The following is a 17,107-nucleotide window of genomic DNA, read 5'->3' on the forward strand; positions in this document are numbered from 1 at the left end:
GATTAATACTTCAATTTTTCCTTCTCCATTCCTTGCCCTGACACCTCCATAGTCACCATTATCAAGGTGCTGACATAGATTTGTACCATGTTCAGATACCCAGCATTCAACCACAGTGACTGGGGGTTGGCTCCATGAGTGAGGAGCTGCACCAGTACCGGGTAGTGTGAGACATTGCAGCTCGTCGCATGACCAGCTACAATCCGAGGGGCAACATGCAGGTGGAGCGTGAAAACGGGATGATCTGGAAGGCAGTCCTCTTGGCCCTGAGGTCCAAAGGCTGGTCCATTGACTACTGCCAAGAGGCCCTCCCTGAGGCACTCCATCCCAGAAGGTCGCTCTTGTGCTACTAATCAGATCTCTCACGAGTGCCTTTTCTCGTTCCCCAAGAGATCGGCGACCGGTGTTTCCCTCCGAACTTGACTTACATCTCCTGGACTGGTGCTCCTCTGCAAACATATACGAACCCACAAGTCCAAACCTCCGGTCAAGCAGGTGCTCCTCCTCCATTCCAACCAAAATTATGCCTACGTCAGCGTAGAGCGCGTCGAAAGAACCAAAGACTTGTTGATCCAAACCAAGGCTTTTATTAACTAAAAGACTGGAGCATATCACAAGTAGGTCAACCAATCCAGAATGACCTGGCCTGGCTAGAAGCAATCCTTTAAGACCTGCCATTAGGTGTGGCTACACTCTCAGCCAATCACAGTCATCCCATACTACCATCTGTACATATGTACATATTCACATTGGTGATAGAATCTGTACTATCACATTCACCCCTTCTTTGAGAACCAACCCCAGGGTGAATGGAGGTTAGGGGCTGTACCGGTCAGGGGGTATGACCATCCGGCGTGACCACTGTAGCGCCGGGATTGGGGTCGCCGGAGTTGTGTCGCCGGCAGGCCCTAAGGATGCGACCACTGCTTTGCTCAATTCCCCAATGGCATTATCGAAAGTCTGACATAAGCTGGTGGGGTGGTGCTGGTCCCTCTGTTCAAGCACATGACCTGGGGGAGAAGGAATAGGGGGAGGTTGGGTTAAAGGCACTGCTGCGCCTGATTTGGCTTGGGCTAGGTCCCTTATCGAGACTGTGTCCTCCCGCCCGTCCGGGTACCCAACGTAGGCATAATGTGGGTTCACATGGAGCAGAGTCACTCAGTCAACCAAGGTGTCATTCTTAGAGTATCGGATGTCGAATCGTAAAAGGACTGGACTGGGAACCGTGAGCTATGCCGGTATCATCGTATCCGACTCAGATTTCCTCGGGAAAGAGAACATCCTTTCATGGTTGGTGGCATTGGTTGTGGTGCATAGGAGGGTGCAGATGGAGTGTAGGGCACTAGTGAGCACATCCTGCCAGTGAGAGGTGGGGAGACCTTTGGACCGGAGGGCAAGCGTAACCGCTTTCCAGAAGGTGGCATTCTCTCTTTCGACTTGCCCATTACCGCATGGGTTATAGCTGGTGGTCCTGCTTGAAGAAATACCACACTCCAGAAGGTACTGCCGCAGCTCTGCGCTCATAAACGAGGACCCCCTGTCACTGTGGATGTAACTGGGGTACCCAAAGATAGCGAAGATGCTGTGCAGGGCCTCTATAACTTAGGAGGCAGTCATGTCCGAGCAGGGCACAGTGAAAGGAAAGTGGGAGTACTCATCAATGGCTGTAAGGATGTAGGTGCTACGGTTGGTGAACGGTAGGGGCCCCTTGAAGTGTACGCTGAGATGCTCAAAGGGGCGGGTGGCTTTGATGATGTGGGTGTTCTCCGGATGGAAGAAGTGGGGCTTGCACTTGCGCACATTGGGCAGGCCCGGGTCATGGACCGAATCTCCTTGACCATGTAGGGCAGGTTGCAAGATTTGACAAAGTGCGCGAACCTAGTGACCACTGGATGACAGAGCTCCTCGTGGAGTTTCTGTACCCTGTCCAATTGTATGTTGGCGCAAGTCCCCCTGGAGAGCACATCTGGTGGGTCGTTGAGTTTAGTTGGCTGATACAGTATGTCATAATTAAAGGTGGAGAGCTCGATTCTCCACCTGGCGATTTTGTTATTCTTGATCTTACCTCGCTGGAAATGGGTAAACATGAAGGAGACCGCACGTTGGTCAGTCAGCAGCGTAAAGCGCCTGCCAGTGAGGTAGTGTCTCCAATGACGTACTGCTTGGACTATGGCCTGGGCCACTTTCTCAGCAGAGGAATGTCGACTCTCAGGACCCTGGAGGGTTCTGGAGAAGAAGGCTACCGGCCGGCCGGCCTGGTCCAAAGTGGATGCCAGTGTAAAGTCAGGCACATCGCTTTCGACTTGGAACGGAATGGACTTGTTGATGGCACGCAGCGTTGCAGCAGCGATGTCCAATTTGATGCAGTTGAAGGCTGCTCTGACTTCGGTTGACAGGAGGAAGGAGGTGGTCTTGATGAGTGGCCGTGCCTTGTTGGCATAATGTGGAACCCATTGGGCATAATAAGAGAAAAAACCCAGGCAGTGTTTGAGTGCCTTCTAGGTGTGTGTGTGTGGGGGGGGGGGGGGCAAGTCCATGAGGGGATGCATGCAGTCAGGGTCTGGCATGACCACCCCATTCTCCACCACACAACCCAGAATTGCAAGCCGAATGGTCCGGAAGACACACTTGTCGAAATTGTAGGTCAAGTGCCGCTGAGTTGCAGTCTGAAAAATTTTCTCAAGGTTGGCATCATGATCCTCTGTGTCATGGCCGCAGATGGTGACATTGTCCAGATACGGGAAAGTAGCAGTCAGCCCGTTCTCGTCCACCAGCCGGTTCATTTCCCACTGGAAGACCGCGACACCATTTGTGACCCCAAAGGGTACCCTGAGAAATTGATACAGCCGGCCATTCGCTTTGAAGGCTGTGAAAGGTCGGTCTTCTCAGCGGATTGGGAGCTGATGATAGGCCGAACATAATCAATGGTGGAAAATACACAGTATTGGGCAATCTGATTCACCACATCCGTGATCCGTGGAAGGGGGGTACGCATCCAGGAGCGTGAAGCGGTTGATGGTCTGGCTGTAGTCAACCATCATCCACGGCTTCTCCCCGTTTTTAACAAACACTACCTGGGCCCTCCATGGACTCAAGCTAGGTTCGATAATGCCCTCATCCAGCAGTCTGTGCACCTCGCTTGTGATAAATTTCCTGTGTTCATAACTATATTGCCGGCTTTTGGTGGCTACAGGCTTCCAGCCAGAGGTGAGATTTGCGAGAAGTGCTGGCGGAGCAACTCGGAGGATGGAGAGACTACAGGTGAGGCCCCGGGGTTCGGGGGTGGGTGGCTCGGGCTGCCGCTGGCAGTAGGTTCCCCGGGCAGAGTGGTTACAGACAGAGAGCGGAGCGTAAGGCCCCACAAAGTGCAGGGAAATGGTTTGAAACTGGCACTGAAAATCCAGTCCCAGCAGAGCAGGGGTGCACAATTGGGGAAGGACTAATAGTTTGAAGTCTGTGAATATGATGCCCTGGACTTTCAGGGTCGCCACACAGTACCCCTTTACCCCAGTCGAGAGCGATCTGGTCACCAATGAAATTCTCTGTGCAGTGGGGAGAATAGCCAGACTGCAACGATGGGCCAGGTCTGGGCGGATTTGACCCTGAGTCAAATAAACAATTGGTATAGTGTCCATGCACTTTTATCAGTTCCATTGCTTTTGTAAGGGGCTGTGGAAAGTCCTGGTCAAGGGTTATTGATGCAGAGACTTGTAATGTAGACAGTGGGGACCTGCGTGATGACGTCACACAAACAATTGGGCCTGCAAAAAGTGTCGTTAAGTGTGTTGCTGCCTGCAGCCAAAGGTAAATGTTAGGGGTCGCTGCTTGCCGTCGGTGGTGGAGTAGACTGCGGTGGGGTGGTCAGCGTCGGCGGGTCCCTGGTCAGCAGCAGCGGTGGTGAGTCCCTGGTCAGCAGTAGCGGCAGCAGCGGGGGATGTTGCTTCATGAGGTAGGGTGAACGTCATTGTGGTGAGGGTAGGTTGTACCTTCTGCATTTAGGGTCTGCCCCATGTCGTCAGGTGCTGCCACGCGATGGAGTCCTCACTCTCATTGGATGAGAGCTCTGAGGATGAAGTGTTTGAAATAGAGAGTGGCGATTTGGCTTTACACAAGGCACTTTGTTTGACGGTGGCCATTTTGGAGTGACAGACTACAGCAAAGTGGCCGTTTTTAAGGTACTTCTGGTACCTGGCTTTTCTTGCCAGGCACTGGAACCTGCTGTGCTTGTTCCTCCCGCAGAAATAACACTTTGGGGTTGCATCAGGCACCGTAGTGGCAGTAGTAGGGTAGAGGGTGGGCATCTTACTTACATCAGAGTGTGGGGTCCAGCCCCAAGAGTACATGTCCATACTTAAGACCGCAGCCTCCATTGTCTCTGCAATCCGGATCACGTCCTAGGTTTTCTCCCCCGTGCTCTAGCAGGTGCTGCCTCACCTCATTCAATCAAACCCCGGCCACATAGGCATCCCGAATCAGATCGTCTGTGGTCTCTGCAGCAGTTCTGTGCTGGCACAGTCCCTGCCCATTGCCCTGAGTGCCTGAATATAAGCTTTACAGGAGTCACCCGGCTGTTGCCTCCTTGTAACAAGTTTGTACCGAGCATAGACTCTGTTTACTGATCACTCGTAGAGCCCTTTCAGCACCTTCATAGCTGCAGTGTAAGTGGTCACGTCCTGGACACTCTAGTAGACTCTTGGGGACACCATAGTCATCAATATTAGTAGTCGATGGTTGTCCTCTATCACAGTAGGATCAGAGAGCTGTAAGTATGTTTTAAAGCATCTTACCCAGTGCTTAAAGTCATTCGAGGCTGTAGCTTACTGTGGGTCGATATTGAGGCGTCTCAGCCGTAGCATACGCACCATCCCTTCAAAATTTTAGTTTTTAGTTTTTAGCTGCTCCAAAATTGTAGAGCGCGTCGAAGGAACCAAAGACTTGTTGATCCAAACCAAGGCTTTTATTAACTAAAGGAACGGAGCATATCACAAGTAGGTCGACCAGTCCAGAATGACCTTTAAGACCTGCCAGTAGGTGTGGCTACACTTTCAGCCAATCACAGTCATCCTACACTACCATCTGTACATATGTACATATACACATTGGTGATAGAATCTGTACTATCACTGTCAGGTACCCCAATGACCATGAGGACACTGTCTAGACCAGGGATCTGGCACCAGCAGGGTCCCCATCCCCCCCAAATATCTGGAGTTCCCACCTCAACCTCTCCACCATGGGTATCCTTGGCCCACTCAAGATTCAGGAGCTGACCTCCTCCCTCCGTCTCTCCAGAGGGCCCTACTCCTCGTTAACCAGACCCATCCGGCCACCCCCCTGCAGACAGAAATGCCGACTGACATCACCCTGCACACACCACTGACCACCCCGGCCACAACCAAGCAATTCAGACCTCGCTGACCTTTGACCAGGAACCAACCCTGCAATGTTCTCAAAGACTCAGGCAGCCACCGGATTGCCTGAACTTATAAATACCACCCGGCACTGTTCCATACCCCTCCTCCTCCTCCCCAGACTTATTTTATGAAGGGGATGAATGTGGTGATACATCAACCACCTACTGCAAGAAACGACCTATGTACCTGCAGTAAGACTACCTAAGGGGCTGACTCCACCTGGCCAGCTGTCAATCAACCGACCTGAATATAAACTTGAGCCGGCCTCTCCTGGGCTAGTCACTCGTGGAACCATTGGGACTGAAACTGGTGTACAGACTTTTAATGGATTAAAGCCTGTAATACAGTCTTTTCTGTGTTTTTGTGTCTGCTTGCTGCATCTCAGTACACCACACCAGTTCATTGTGCGTGTGTATTTAGTTCCTACACTTTTTTCCCCACGTTCATTATTAATTGTTCGCTATTTCTTTCCCACAGCTGCTATAAACTGTGAGTGTGTGTATGTGTGCTGCATCAGTTAACCCTTTCTCACACTTGCCTTCTGTAAAGAAAATCCTTCAGTACAAAAAAAACTGTGTTCAAAGTCCTTGCCTTTGAAACCTACCAAACATGTTTTCTCACTCACAGCAGTGAATAACCCCAAAGGAGTATAGATCGGCACATATTTATTTTGAGTCGCCACCTAATCTTACTTGTTGGTATGTTTGCAATAAGTCTAACTTGATGAATTTCTTTCCTCCGGTCAGAGATTAGAATACTTCTTCTACTTTGGGTATAGTGTGTTCTGGTATCTGTGAAGTCTGGTTAATGGTGACTTTGTAATCACTGCAAATTCAAATTTCCCAATTGGCTTTTTGCACTGGTATGATGGGAGCTGCCCAACCATTGAATTGAATTTTTATCAGGCCTCTTTCGAAAACCCCTTGATACTTTTTGAGAACTTGTTCCAATTTTCACTTGTCTTTATTTTCTAGACACAAGTTTATTATGGATCCAATTTCCATCCAATCTAGTTGAATGTGTGACAGCCAGTTTCTCCCGAACAACACTGGCCCTTTGGTGTCAACAATGAAGAGGGATAGTCGTCTCGGCATTTGTTCCTTATATTTCATATTTACATTGCTTTTTACAGACACCTTGACTTTCTCCCCTGTACACGGTATACCAATTGAACTGGTTTCCTTTGTAAATCTTCAGTTCAACGTTTGGAGCATAGAGGGAGTTTGTTTTCATCGTCAGCACTAGTCTGCCATGTAATGATGTTCAGGTAGCACTGCACGCGGAGATGTGATACTTCATTCATTGTTTAATACAGAACTAAAATGGATCCTCCCCAGTAAACAGTATATATGAGCGACGACCTCATCACACAGAGCATAATGACATCATGCGCATGCAGATGAAAATACCTAACACCTCCCAGGTTCACTGAGAAATTGATAATAACAATTTCATTCTCATAGACATTGTACAATGCACAAACCCATATGCACCAAAATTCTTCCTTGCTGAAGTAGAACAGGTACTTTGTGAGGAAACTACATATAGTAAATTTAATGGGATTAAAAAGGGTCAATAAGTACAAAAGATAGATAGATAATAAATGGTCACAGATACCCTATTACATTATTTATTACCCTATTTATTGTAATACTGTCTAACATTAAAAAAAAGTTATTTCAAAAGTGTGTTATATTGATTAAAATAACATCCAATAATCTGGAAATCAGGCAGTGACACCACCAAATTTCCAAGTGTGTTGAATTGTCATTGTTTTATTGTTCTAAGATATCTACCAGTGGAATGGGATCTGATTGTTTATGTTACCATAATATATTCTTCCAGTGTTACCAAGGCCACAACTTGGAAATGTATGAATGGAAATGCCTTGGCAATTGACAGACAATGTTATTTGCTTGGACACTCCTGTCAATAAGTCATTTATTTCAATTGTGATAAATCACCAGCACATCACTCAGAAGTCTCAGCAAGTGGAGGAGAATATTCCAGGGTTTCTTATGCATTTCAAAGATAAACACAGCTGATATATAGTCTCCATTTCCTTGGCATTGTCTGTTGTCTGGACACATCATGGCAGTGCGAGGGATCCCAGAGGCAGTCTGCCCAAGCGAGCGTCTTTACCCTTTCCGTTGGGAATTTGGGATGCAATGTGTTGCACAGAGCAATGCTATTTGTTTTTTTTTATTGTTTGCAGTCTCCACACTATCAATCATTTCTGTGGCCTGTAGAGTTAGTGTTCCCTGTATATGTGGAACGTGAGAGGTCTGTTCCACATGTTTGTTCCAACCTGGTGTCACAGTATCTTCCACAGTTTAGCGTATATCTCTGATAAATCTTCTTCCCATTGTGAATCCGGAGTCACAGTATCTGCCTCAGTCGTCTTTATATTACCATTAAACCTCTCTCCACTATGAACATGATGTCACTTTATATGCCACAGTTTATTTTACATCACCCTTAAACCTTATTCCCATTGTGAACCCGGTGTATTTCAGCACCATTTTGATACTTGAGCACTGCTGTAGAGGGGACGAGGTTAGGTGATTTTGCCTTCAGTCTGCCAAGTTGACCATTTACATGTGCAGGCAGCAGGCCTTCAAGGGATCTGCTAAAACTGACAAGATTCCCTACATCTCAGAATACAGTCATGCCAGGTGTCCCTGGAGAAAGTGCACACAATGTCTACTGGCTCTCTGAGGGCTTCTGAGACCATAGTGTCTGGAATGCATCCTGGACAAGAATGACAATGTTTAATATGAAGATGATATCAATGTTGCAAATGCTGAATTGAAAATTATGCAAATGCATATGTGCGTGAATATTACACACACACTAAACAAAATACCCCTTCCAATTACAAAGACATGGCCTGCAACCAACTGTATTTTTATAACAATAAAAACAAAAATAAAATGCTGGAGGAACTCAACAGGTCATACCTCAAATGGAGTTAATGTACAATAAACAATATTTGGGCCTGAGTCCTTCTTCAAAGTTTTTTATTACAGTCAAGCTACAACTTTTATCTTTAGTAATATGGAATAGGACTTTCCTCACAGGTTTTGCATGAAAAAGAGAAAAGTATATGTACTCTCCATGGCATTCTAACTGGAGAATAAGTTGCTGTTCCTTTATTGCCACTTGGACATAATCCTGGAACTCTATCCGATCAATTCATTGGCTATACCTTCATCCAGTAGCATGCAGTCATACAAAGTGAGGCCAGTTAATGGTGCATAATGGAAGTGGTCTTTCCAGTGATGCCACATCCAATAAATTAATCATAATAAAGAATCTGTTTATTTTTCTAGAATATCTCAACCATTCAGGAACAAAAGGGCACTTTTTATATTGACTGTAAAAACACCATGCTGGAGAAATTCCTTTGATGGTCTGCTGCTTGCACATGTGAATGGTCAACTTGACCAGGCCCAGGAGCAGACTGATGAGGAAGTCACCTCACCTCGCCCCCTCTACAGCAGTGCTCAAAGTATAGCAAAGATAAAGATACATAACCAACTATTTGGGCTTGAGCCCTTCATCAAGGTATACTTTGCTATATACACTGTTTGACCTGCTGAGTTTCACCAGCATTGTGTTTATACCTCAACCATGGTGTTCCGCAGACTTTCATGTTTTGCCCATGTTGACGGTGGGATACTTAAAAAGAGGTAAAAAAATTTCCATTTTTTAAACATTTTGAACATGCTTAATTTAACTCGACTGGTGCATTATTGAAAAGCCCCCAGGTTTGATGTCATACAGAGAAATCCAGATATCTGCATTAATTGCCAAAGAAAATCGAAGTCATTCTTTGGTAGCCTTTGCAATGAATTAACAATAAGAATGAACTGTTACTGGACTGCACAAAACTTCACACAATCCACTCACCTACAACTTCTGCAGGTTTCTTTTTTGCTGAAATCATGAAAAAATATAATGCATTAGACAACTGCATGATTGATATCCTTCAACAAATGACTGATTGTTCTCTGGAGAGAAGAACATTTAAAGTTCTTTTTTTTCCTCACAATTGGTGAAAATCAAATATCTTCTGCAGATATTGACTTAATTTCAAAAACCATATGGTATTTTAACACACTGCCCCATCGTTAGACTAAGACTGTCCTAGAGGCTATGTATATCAAAGATAAACTCCAACTTTTAATGTTGTGTAACAGCATGGAGACGAGATACAAAAAGAAAAGCTCTAGCCACCAGTGCCTGCATGTTGTTTCAACTGCTGAAGCAGCATAGTATGGAGGATGGCAGGGAGCGATTGGGGGTGTCTGGTGAATGCGTGGGGAAAAAAGATCAATAAGATTATCGAAGAATAAACAGAAAGAATGAAATGACAGTGAAGTAAGACGATGAACATGATGAAGAGTTAGAGAGTCACAATATTGAGGAGTAAACAGGTTGAAATAGATAGAATTGGCAGAAAGAGTAGGGATGGAAAGGTTTTAGTCAATTTTTTGCTCTGATGGAAACTCTCCTGTGTCTCCTGTGCCAACCTTACTGATTAGCATTTGCACAGCGATCACAACAAGTTTGTAGTGAGTGAGATTCTGCTTCATGTTTTTAATATGGATATTATTCAATTGTTTTGCCTCACAAATGTGATGAGATTTTATTGGAGTCAATTTAAGACCCGAGACTTGGTCCTCAAGTTGCTTATATTTGTATATGTGAGAATGTTTGTTTACCCTGGAGCATTATGTCAGAGAAAACCAGTGCAAACGATTTGGATTTCCCCCATCACCACTATTGTTCATTGGAAGGAAATTAGGCCACTAAGTAAATTCCCATGTGGCCTGTATATTTTATTTATTTTGTCAATTTTAATCAACCCAATGTCAAAATTAAATGATCACACACTATTCCTTTAAACCTGCTTGGGATAATGACATTGTGATACAGTAGACATGGGGAGCCTATGATTTAAAAACAAATAAATAATATACTTAGCACCTCATTTTCAACTCCCAACAGTATATACGAAGTACAATATTTAAGCAAAAGTTTTATTACCTGGCTTAGGAGATGTTTTATTTCCTGGCTTAGTAGGTGTTTCTGCAAAATAAAGTAGATGGAAATTAATTCAGTAATATGAATATAATAAACACAGCACAACCAGGAATATTTTGATCTCTGTAAGACTTAAACTTGCACATATTTCATTCATCATCAAACCTGTATTCATCTTTTTCTCTTTTATTGAAAAGCATTGTTGACACTTTCCTTTTTAACAGCTTTCTGCATTGTACATTATTGACAACCAATTCTAGATTATAACAGACCAGATATTGCAATGATTATTTCCAGCTGCAATTCAACTGCAAGTTGAATTAAAACAATCAGGGAAGGTTTTTGCCAGTGTTTGTGGGTAACTTTAGGGAAACTTCACATCTGATAATCACACCAATTAGTGCCAAGGCTCTTGTTTGCACCCTAGACATTCTGCGATTGATTGCTCCACAGCAGGTGTTGCTTTCAATCACATAAAACGTACAATATTTTGCTGTATCTACATGAGCAGATGATGTGCCAGAAGACTGTAAATCATGCAGTTCCAAAGAAGCCAAACTCAAACATTACAATATACTCTCTTTTTCTTTACCGATATTTATTTTAAGCCATCCTATTAAATATCTTTTATGCTTGGAAATGGCTCACTACTGTACATAGAAATGAAAGATGACAAGCATGGGAAATTATGATTTTTTTCCACGTTTTAACACAGCATGTTTAAATCATTCAGCCTGAATCTTTTCTCAACTTTTCTTAACTTGTCTCCTATCCATAGATAATTCTGCAAAGTCTTGGCAGTGCATCACCAATCACCAAAATGTTGTACTGTAATGAAAAATCTTCAGTATACATTTTTTTGTTCTGAAAAATTTATTTTTTCATTTGCATCAACATGCTTATCCATAATCACACAGAGTAATAAAATGATGCAAAAAATACATAATTTTATATTTTCTCCCCTACCCTCCCCCTCCCTCCCCAAAAGAGTAGGAAAAAAAGAAAAAAAGCCTACCTGAATTTATCATGCATCATTCATTGATTAATTAAATTTCAAAATTACAAATATAATCTTAAACCTCTAAATTAATTAGGGTGAGTTGGAGCGGGAGCAGTTGATGCTGTAGATGAACTCTTAGCAATGAAATCCATATATGGTTTCCAAATCATAATTTTTTTCTGGTTGATCCTGCAAATCATATGTTATTTTCTCTAACAGTGTACAATTTTGTAATTCCATTTGCCATCTATTCAATCTCACATTATTCTCTAATTTCCACATTACCACCATACATTTCTTTGCCATTGATAAAACTTCCTCTAATAAATATCTAACTTCAAATTACCTAACAAAGATATTTTTGTGGCTTTCGGAACTTGTATCTTCATAATTTGCCACAGTAAAATACTCACATCTTCCACAGTTTTTCTACTTTTTCACATTGCCATACTCCATGTAAAATGGTTCCTACCTCTTTATTATGTCTAAAACATTGATCAGAACAATTTGAATTAAACCCGTGTAATTTATGTGGAGTATAATATAATTAGTGTAAAAAATTAAATTGTACCATTTGATATTTGACATTAATTGTGTTAGTTACACTTTCATAACATAGTTTTGACCATACTTCTTCTTGAATTTGTATATTTAAATTTCTTTCCCACCTTAATTTAGATTTAAATAGATCCTTTTTCTGCATAGTATCTTGTAATTTTATATACATATTAGTAATAAATCTTTTAATAAATGTATCAGTTATGAAATATTCAAATTGACTTTGTTCACATCATCTAAAATTCAATCTTAACTCTTTTTAAATATGATTTAAGTTGATAATAAGAAAAAAGTATTATTAGGTATATTATACTTGTCTTTCAATTAGTCAAAAGTCAAAAATCAGAACCCAAAAAACAATCCTTTATCCTTTTTATTCCACAGCTATGCCAAATATCAAAAAATAAATTATTAATGGTAAAAGGAATTAAATAATTTTGCTTTATTAACATTTTAACTATTTGCTAATTCTTCATTCCTGTTTCTACATGTATTCCATTCCATACTTTAAGGATATATTTCAAAATTGGTGTATCCATTTGCCCTCTCAACAATCCTTCATGCTATTTATATCAAATATGCTCTGAATTATTTTCTCCTATTTTATTCATTTCAATTTGTACCCACACTGCCTTTTCATCAGTCTTATAACAAGAGGACAAGAATCTAAGTTGAGCTGCTTTATAATCATTTTTAAAATTAAGCATTCGTAGTCCCCCGGTCATATTTTCATGTTAATTTTTCCAATGCCATCCTAGGCATTTTGTCTTGCCAAATAAATGTTCTTACATTTTTATTTAAATCTTGAAAAAATGTTCTTGGTATAGAAATTGGTAATGATTGGAAATAGGAACTGCATTCTAGGAAAAATATTCATCTTCACACAATTTATCCTTCCATCTTTTTAAATCTTTAATTTTCTTCAGTAAAGGTATATAATTTAAATAAATTATTCAAATTCTTATCAATATTGATTCCTAGATATTTAACCGCCTCCTTCTGCCATTTAACTTTTGCCATTTTCTTAATTTGAGTACAATCCGTCTCAATCATTGGCATCACTTTTATCAATATTAACTTTATAACCTGATATTAACCCAAACTCCACCGATCGTACATTTTATTAAATAAAATTACATGGTTTATAAGGTATATTATATCATCTGCAAAAAGACTAATTTTATGTTCTTTGTCTTTTATCTTGAAGCACCTCTCTTAACTTTTGATTATTTATCCTCAATTCTTCATAGTTGCTCTGTCATTGTGCATTCCTCGATAATTAGAGACAATGGTGAAGATCTTCTAACTTATTGGCTCTGTAGGTGATCAGTTCATTGGACCCAAAGATCAAGAAAACTGAATGGATGCTTGATTTGTTCTTACTGATTTTAAAAAAAACTGGCTTGATGTTTTATTTTGTGAGACATAGCCTATTTGGTCTTATAGGTATGGGGAAGAAGGCAGAGGAGTGGGTCTGAGTGAGAGAATGGATCAGCTCATGATGGAATGACAGAGAGGACACACGGGCTAAATGGCCTACTCTGTGGCAGCTGATGATCTTATGGTCTTATTTTGAACCTATGTATGTGTGCAGATGAGGCAGGAGGAGAATCCCAGCTTCCTGAGTTTTCTGGAATATATTTTGACATTCCAAAGTAGAAACTAGAAGCTATTGATATACACAGAGCATGGAATTGATTCGTGCTCTTTATATGTTACACCTTAGAACTTCTGAATTAAACCATACAAAATGCTTCTTCAGAGATCCTCCCCTTTCTATTTCAATTAATTTTTTTAAAACTTTTTTGCATTTATCACCTGCTCACCATACAAAGGCAACAGGTACCTTTTCAAGGTTTAGGTACAGCATTACAGAGAGACAGTGGCCCTCCATTCAATATTCGCAGAGCTTTCTGAAAACAATGCTAAATTCATATTTATCTTTCTTTTTCAATCTTTTTATTGGTTTTAACATACAAATTACATAGGCACATATGATAATAATGATAAAGTAAATTGATATCAAATTACAAATATCAGATAACAGTGAACAAATTACATTAACCCATGTAATTAAAATGGAAAAAAAAATATATTACAAAACTAAGAATCAAACCCCATCCTATGAGGGCTGCTGGGCAAGTTGAGGAGTCCACTACTAATAATATCAATGACAAAGCGGTCGAGAAAAAAAAATCTATAAGTTTTGAAAATAATTGAGAAAAGAACCACAAAGAGAAAGAAAGTCAAAATCCATTGTATTAGTAGAACACCTCATCTTTTTCTAGGGACAGACACACCATCACAATCGACAAACAATGAGTACGAGTGGGAGGGACAGCAGTCTTTCGAACTCAGCAAAATGGCCCTTCTAGCAATGAGGAAAGCAAAAGACACAGCGCAGGATTGAGAAGAGATCAATGTTAAATCCATTGGCTCACTCACTCCAAAGATAGCTAAGAAAGGACTTGGAGTCAAGTTAATATCAAGAACTAATGATAAAGTGTGAAATACCCCTTGCCAAAATTAGAGAAAGACATAACCAAAACATATGATACAAAGTTCCTTCCTCATTTATGTATTTATTATATTTAGTAGAAATATTAGGATACAATTGAGCTAACTTAACCTTGGTAAAGTGTCAATAGACTACTTTAAATCGTATTAATGAATGCCTAGCACAAAGAGAAAATGAGTGAACATTTTTCAATATAGAATCCCATGGAGTGAATTCATATTTATTGCTATCGGTTAAAGAAAATGCAAACTTCATTTCAGGTCCTGGTGAATGACTCATTAGTATTTTGGATGACGACACCAAGTATTTACAAATTAAGTTCATCATTCTATAAAATAATCATAAAAATAATTCTCTGCTCCCCTAAAAACACGGCTATGATTCAGTTTGACCCAATGTCCTATTGTCCATGACAGCTGTGGTGAGTTTACTGATGTGTCGGTTGCAACAACTGATTAGAGAGGTGGGAACAAAAGACTGCCCCTAAAATCACTGCTGTAAATAGTGTCCTTCAAATTGGCAGCATTATATTAGAATAAGTTTAAAGTTTACATATCAGTAGAAAACAAGGTATCTAGCTTTAAATTTGGTCATACCAATAATTTTTAAGTTACAATTTATTAAAAGGGTTGAACTTGAATTATATTGTTGAATGCCAAATAAAGGTTTTATGCTTAGCATATAATTACGTCAACCAGGGTGAACAAATGCAAATTTTGATGTTCAATTAAACCAAGTTAACCTCCAAAATGAAGAGTGCAAATATGATGATTGACATTATGTTAATGAACAGAAAGATATAATCAATTAGAGAAAGTAAGTAGTCATTAAAATTTAAAACAAAACAATGTTATTAGATGCAGAAACTCTTCAGCTTCCCACAAGTTCAAGAACACATTAAATGGATTAAAATCTCAGTGTATAATTATGCCTGTGATAATAAGAATATGACCTTGGGTCGTAGGTTTTATATCGGAGTGGCCTTCTCCTATGCAGGTTTCTTACCCGGGCTGGAGGGGCCTGCCTCCCCTCCTAGGTCGGTCCATACTGCCCGGACCCTTCTCCATTAACAATGGCGTGAAGCAAGGCTGTGTTCTGGCACCAACCCTCTTTTCAATCTTCTTCAGCATGATGCTGAACCAAGCCATGAAAGACCCCAACAATGAAGACGCTGTTTACATCCGGTACCGCACGGATGGCAGTCTCTTCAATCTGAGGCGCCTGCAAGCTCACACCAAGACACAAGAGAAACTTGTGCGTGAACTACTCTTTGCAGACGATGCCGCTTTAGTTGCCCATTCAGAGCCAGCTCTTCAGCGCTTGACGTCCTGCTTTGCGGAAACTGCCAAAATGTTTGGCCTGGAAGTCAGCCTGAAGAAAACTGAGGTCCTCCATCAGCCAGCTCCCCACCATGATTACCAGCCCCCCCACATCTCCATCGGGCACACAAAACTCAAAACGGTCAACCAGTTTACCTATCTCGGCTGCACCATTTCATCAGATGCAGGGATCGACAATGAGATAGACAACAGACTCGCCAAGGCAAATAGCGCCTTTGGAAGACTACACAAAAGAGTCTGGAAAAACAACCAACTGAAAAACCTCACAAAGATAAGCGTATACAGAGCCGTTGTCATACCCACACTCCTGTTCGGCTCCGAATCATGGGTCCTCTACCGGCACCACCTACGGCTCCTAGAACGCTTCCACCAGCGTTGTCTCCGCTCCATCCTCAACATCCATTGGAGCGCTTACATCCCTAACGTCGAAGTACTCGAGATGGCAGAGGTCGACAGCATCGAGTCCACGCTGCTGAAGATCCAGCTGCGCTGGATGGGTCACATCTCCAGAATGGAGGACCATCGCCTTCCCAAGATCGTGTTATATGGCGAGCTCTCCACTGGCCACCGTGACAGAGGTGCACCAAAGAAAAGGTACAAGGACTGCCTAAAGAAATCTCTTGGTGCCTGCCACATTGACCACCGCCAGTGGGCTGATATCGCCTCAAACCGTGCATCTTGGCGCCTCACAGTTTGGCGGGCAGCAACCTCCTTTGAAGAAGACCGCAGAGCCTACCTCACTGACAAAAGGCAAAGGAGGAAAAACCCAACACCCAACCCCAACCCACCAATTTTCCCCTGCAACCGCTGCAATCGTGTCTGCCTGTCCCGCATCGGACTTGTCAGCCACAAACGAGCCTGCAGCTGACGTGGACTTTTTACCCCCTCCATAAATCTTCGTCCGCGAAGCCAAGCCAAAGAAGAATAAGAATATGGTAATTTTATGATAAATAACCTCTTACAAATACAAAATCGATTCGAAAACATGCAGTACATGCAACTGCTGCTGGAGACCAATTTTCTAAGGTATATATAGCAAATAAATATTTTCAAGATTTTTATAGTCCTCATGAAGCTGGGTAACCCTAAGTCCCACATCATGAACTGAGAAAATGCGGTAACAAGAAGCATTTTATTTTGATAATAAGGGTCTAAAATCAGATTCAGTGAAGTTTGTTGACAGCAATATTATTTATGCCATTCAAAAGGGGTGGAATTTTGAAACAAA

The 17,107-nt window shown here is 41.8% G+C and overlaps 1 protein-coding gene across 3 annotated transcripts in view; it reads right to left on the reverse strand.

The window, feature by feature from the left end:
• Positions 1-17,107, reverse strand: part of trdn (triadin) — a 512,395-nt gene that overhangs the window by 39,236 nt on the left and 456,052 nt on the right. For all 3 annotated transcript variants that reach the window (XM_069886892.1, XM_069886891.1, XM_069886893.1), the window contains 2 exons: positions 10,467-10,508; positions 9,327-9,353 (listed from right to left, as the gene is read on the reverse strand). In XM_069886892.1, coding sequence (XP_069742993.1) covers positions 9,327-9,353; positions 10,467-10,508 — 69 coding nt within the window. The remainder of the gene's footprint in view (positions 1-9,326; positions 9,354-10,466; positions 10,509-17,107) is intronic.

This window comes from Narcine bancroftii, chromosome 6 (genome assembly GCF_036971445.1).
Source record: "Narcine bancroftii isolate sNarBan1 chromosome 6, sNarBan1.hap1, whole genome shotgun sequence".
NCBI lineage: Eukaryota > Metazoa > Chordata > Chondrichthyes > Torpediniformes > Narcinidae > Narcine > Narcine bancroftii.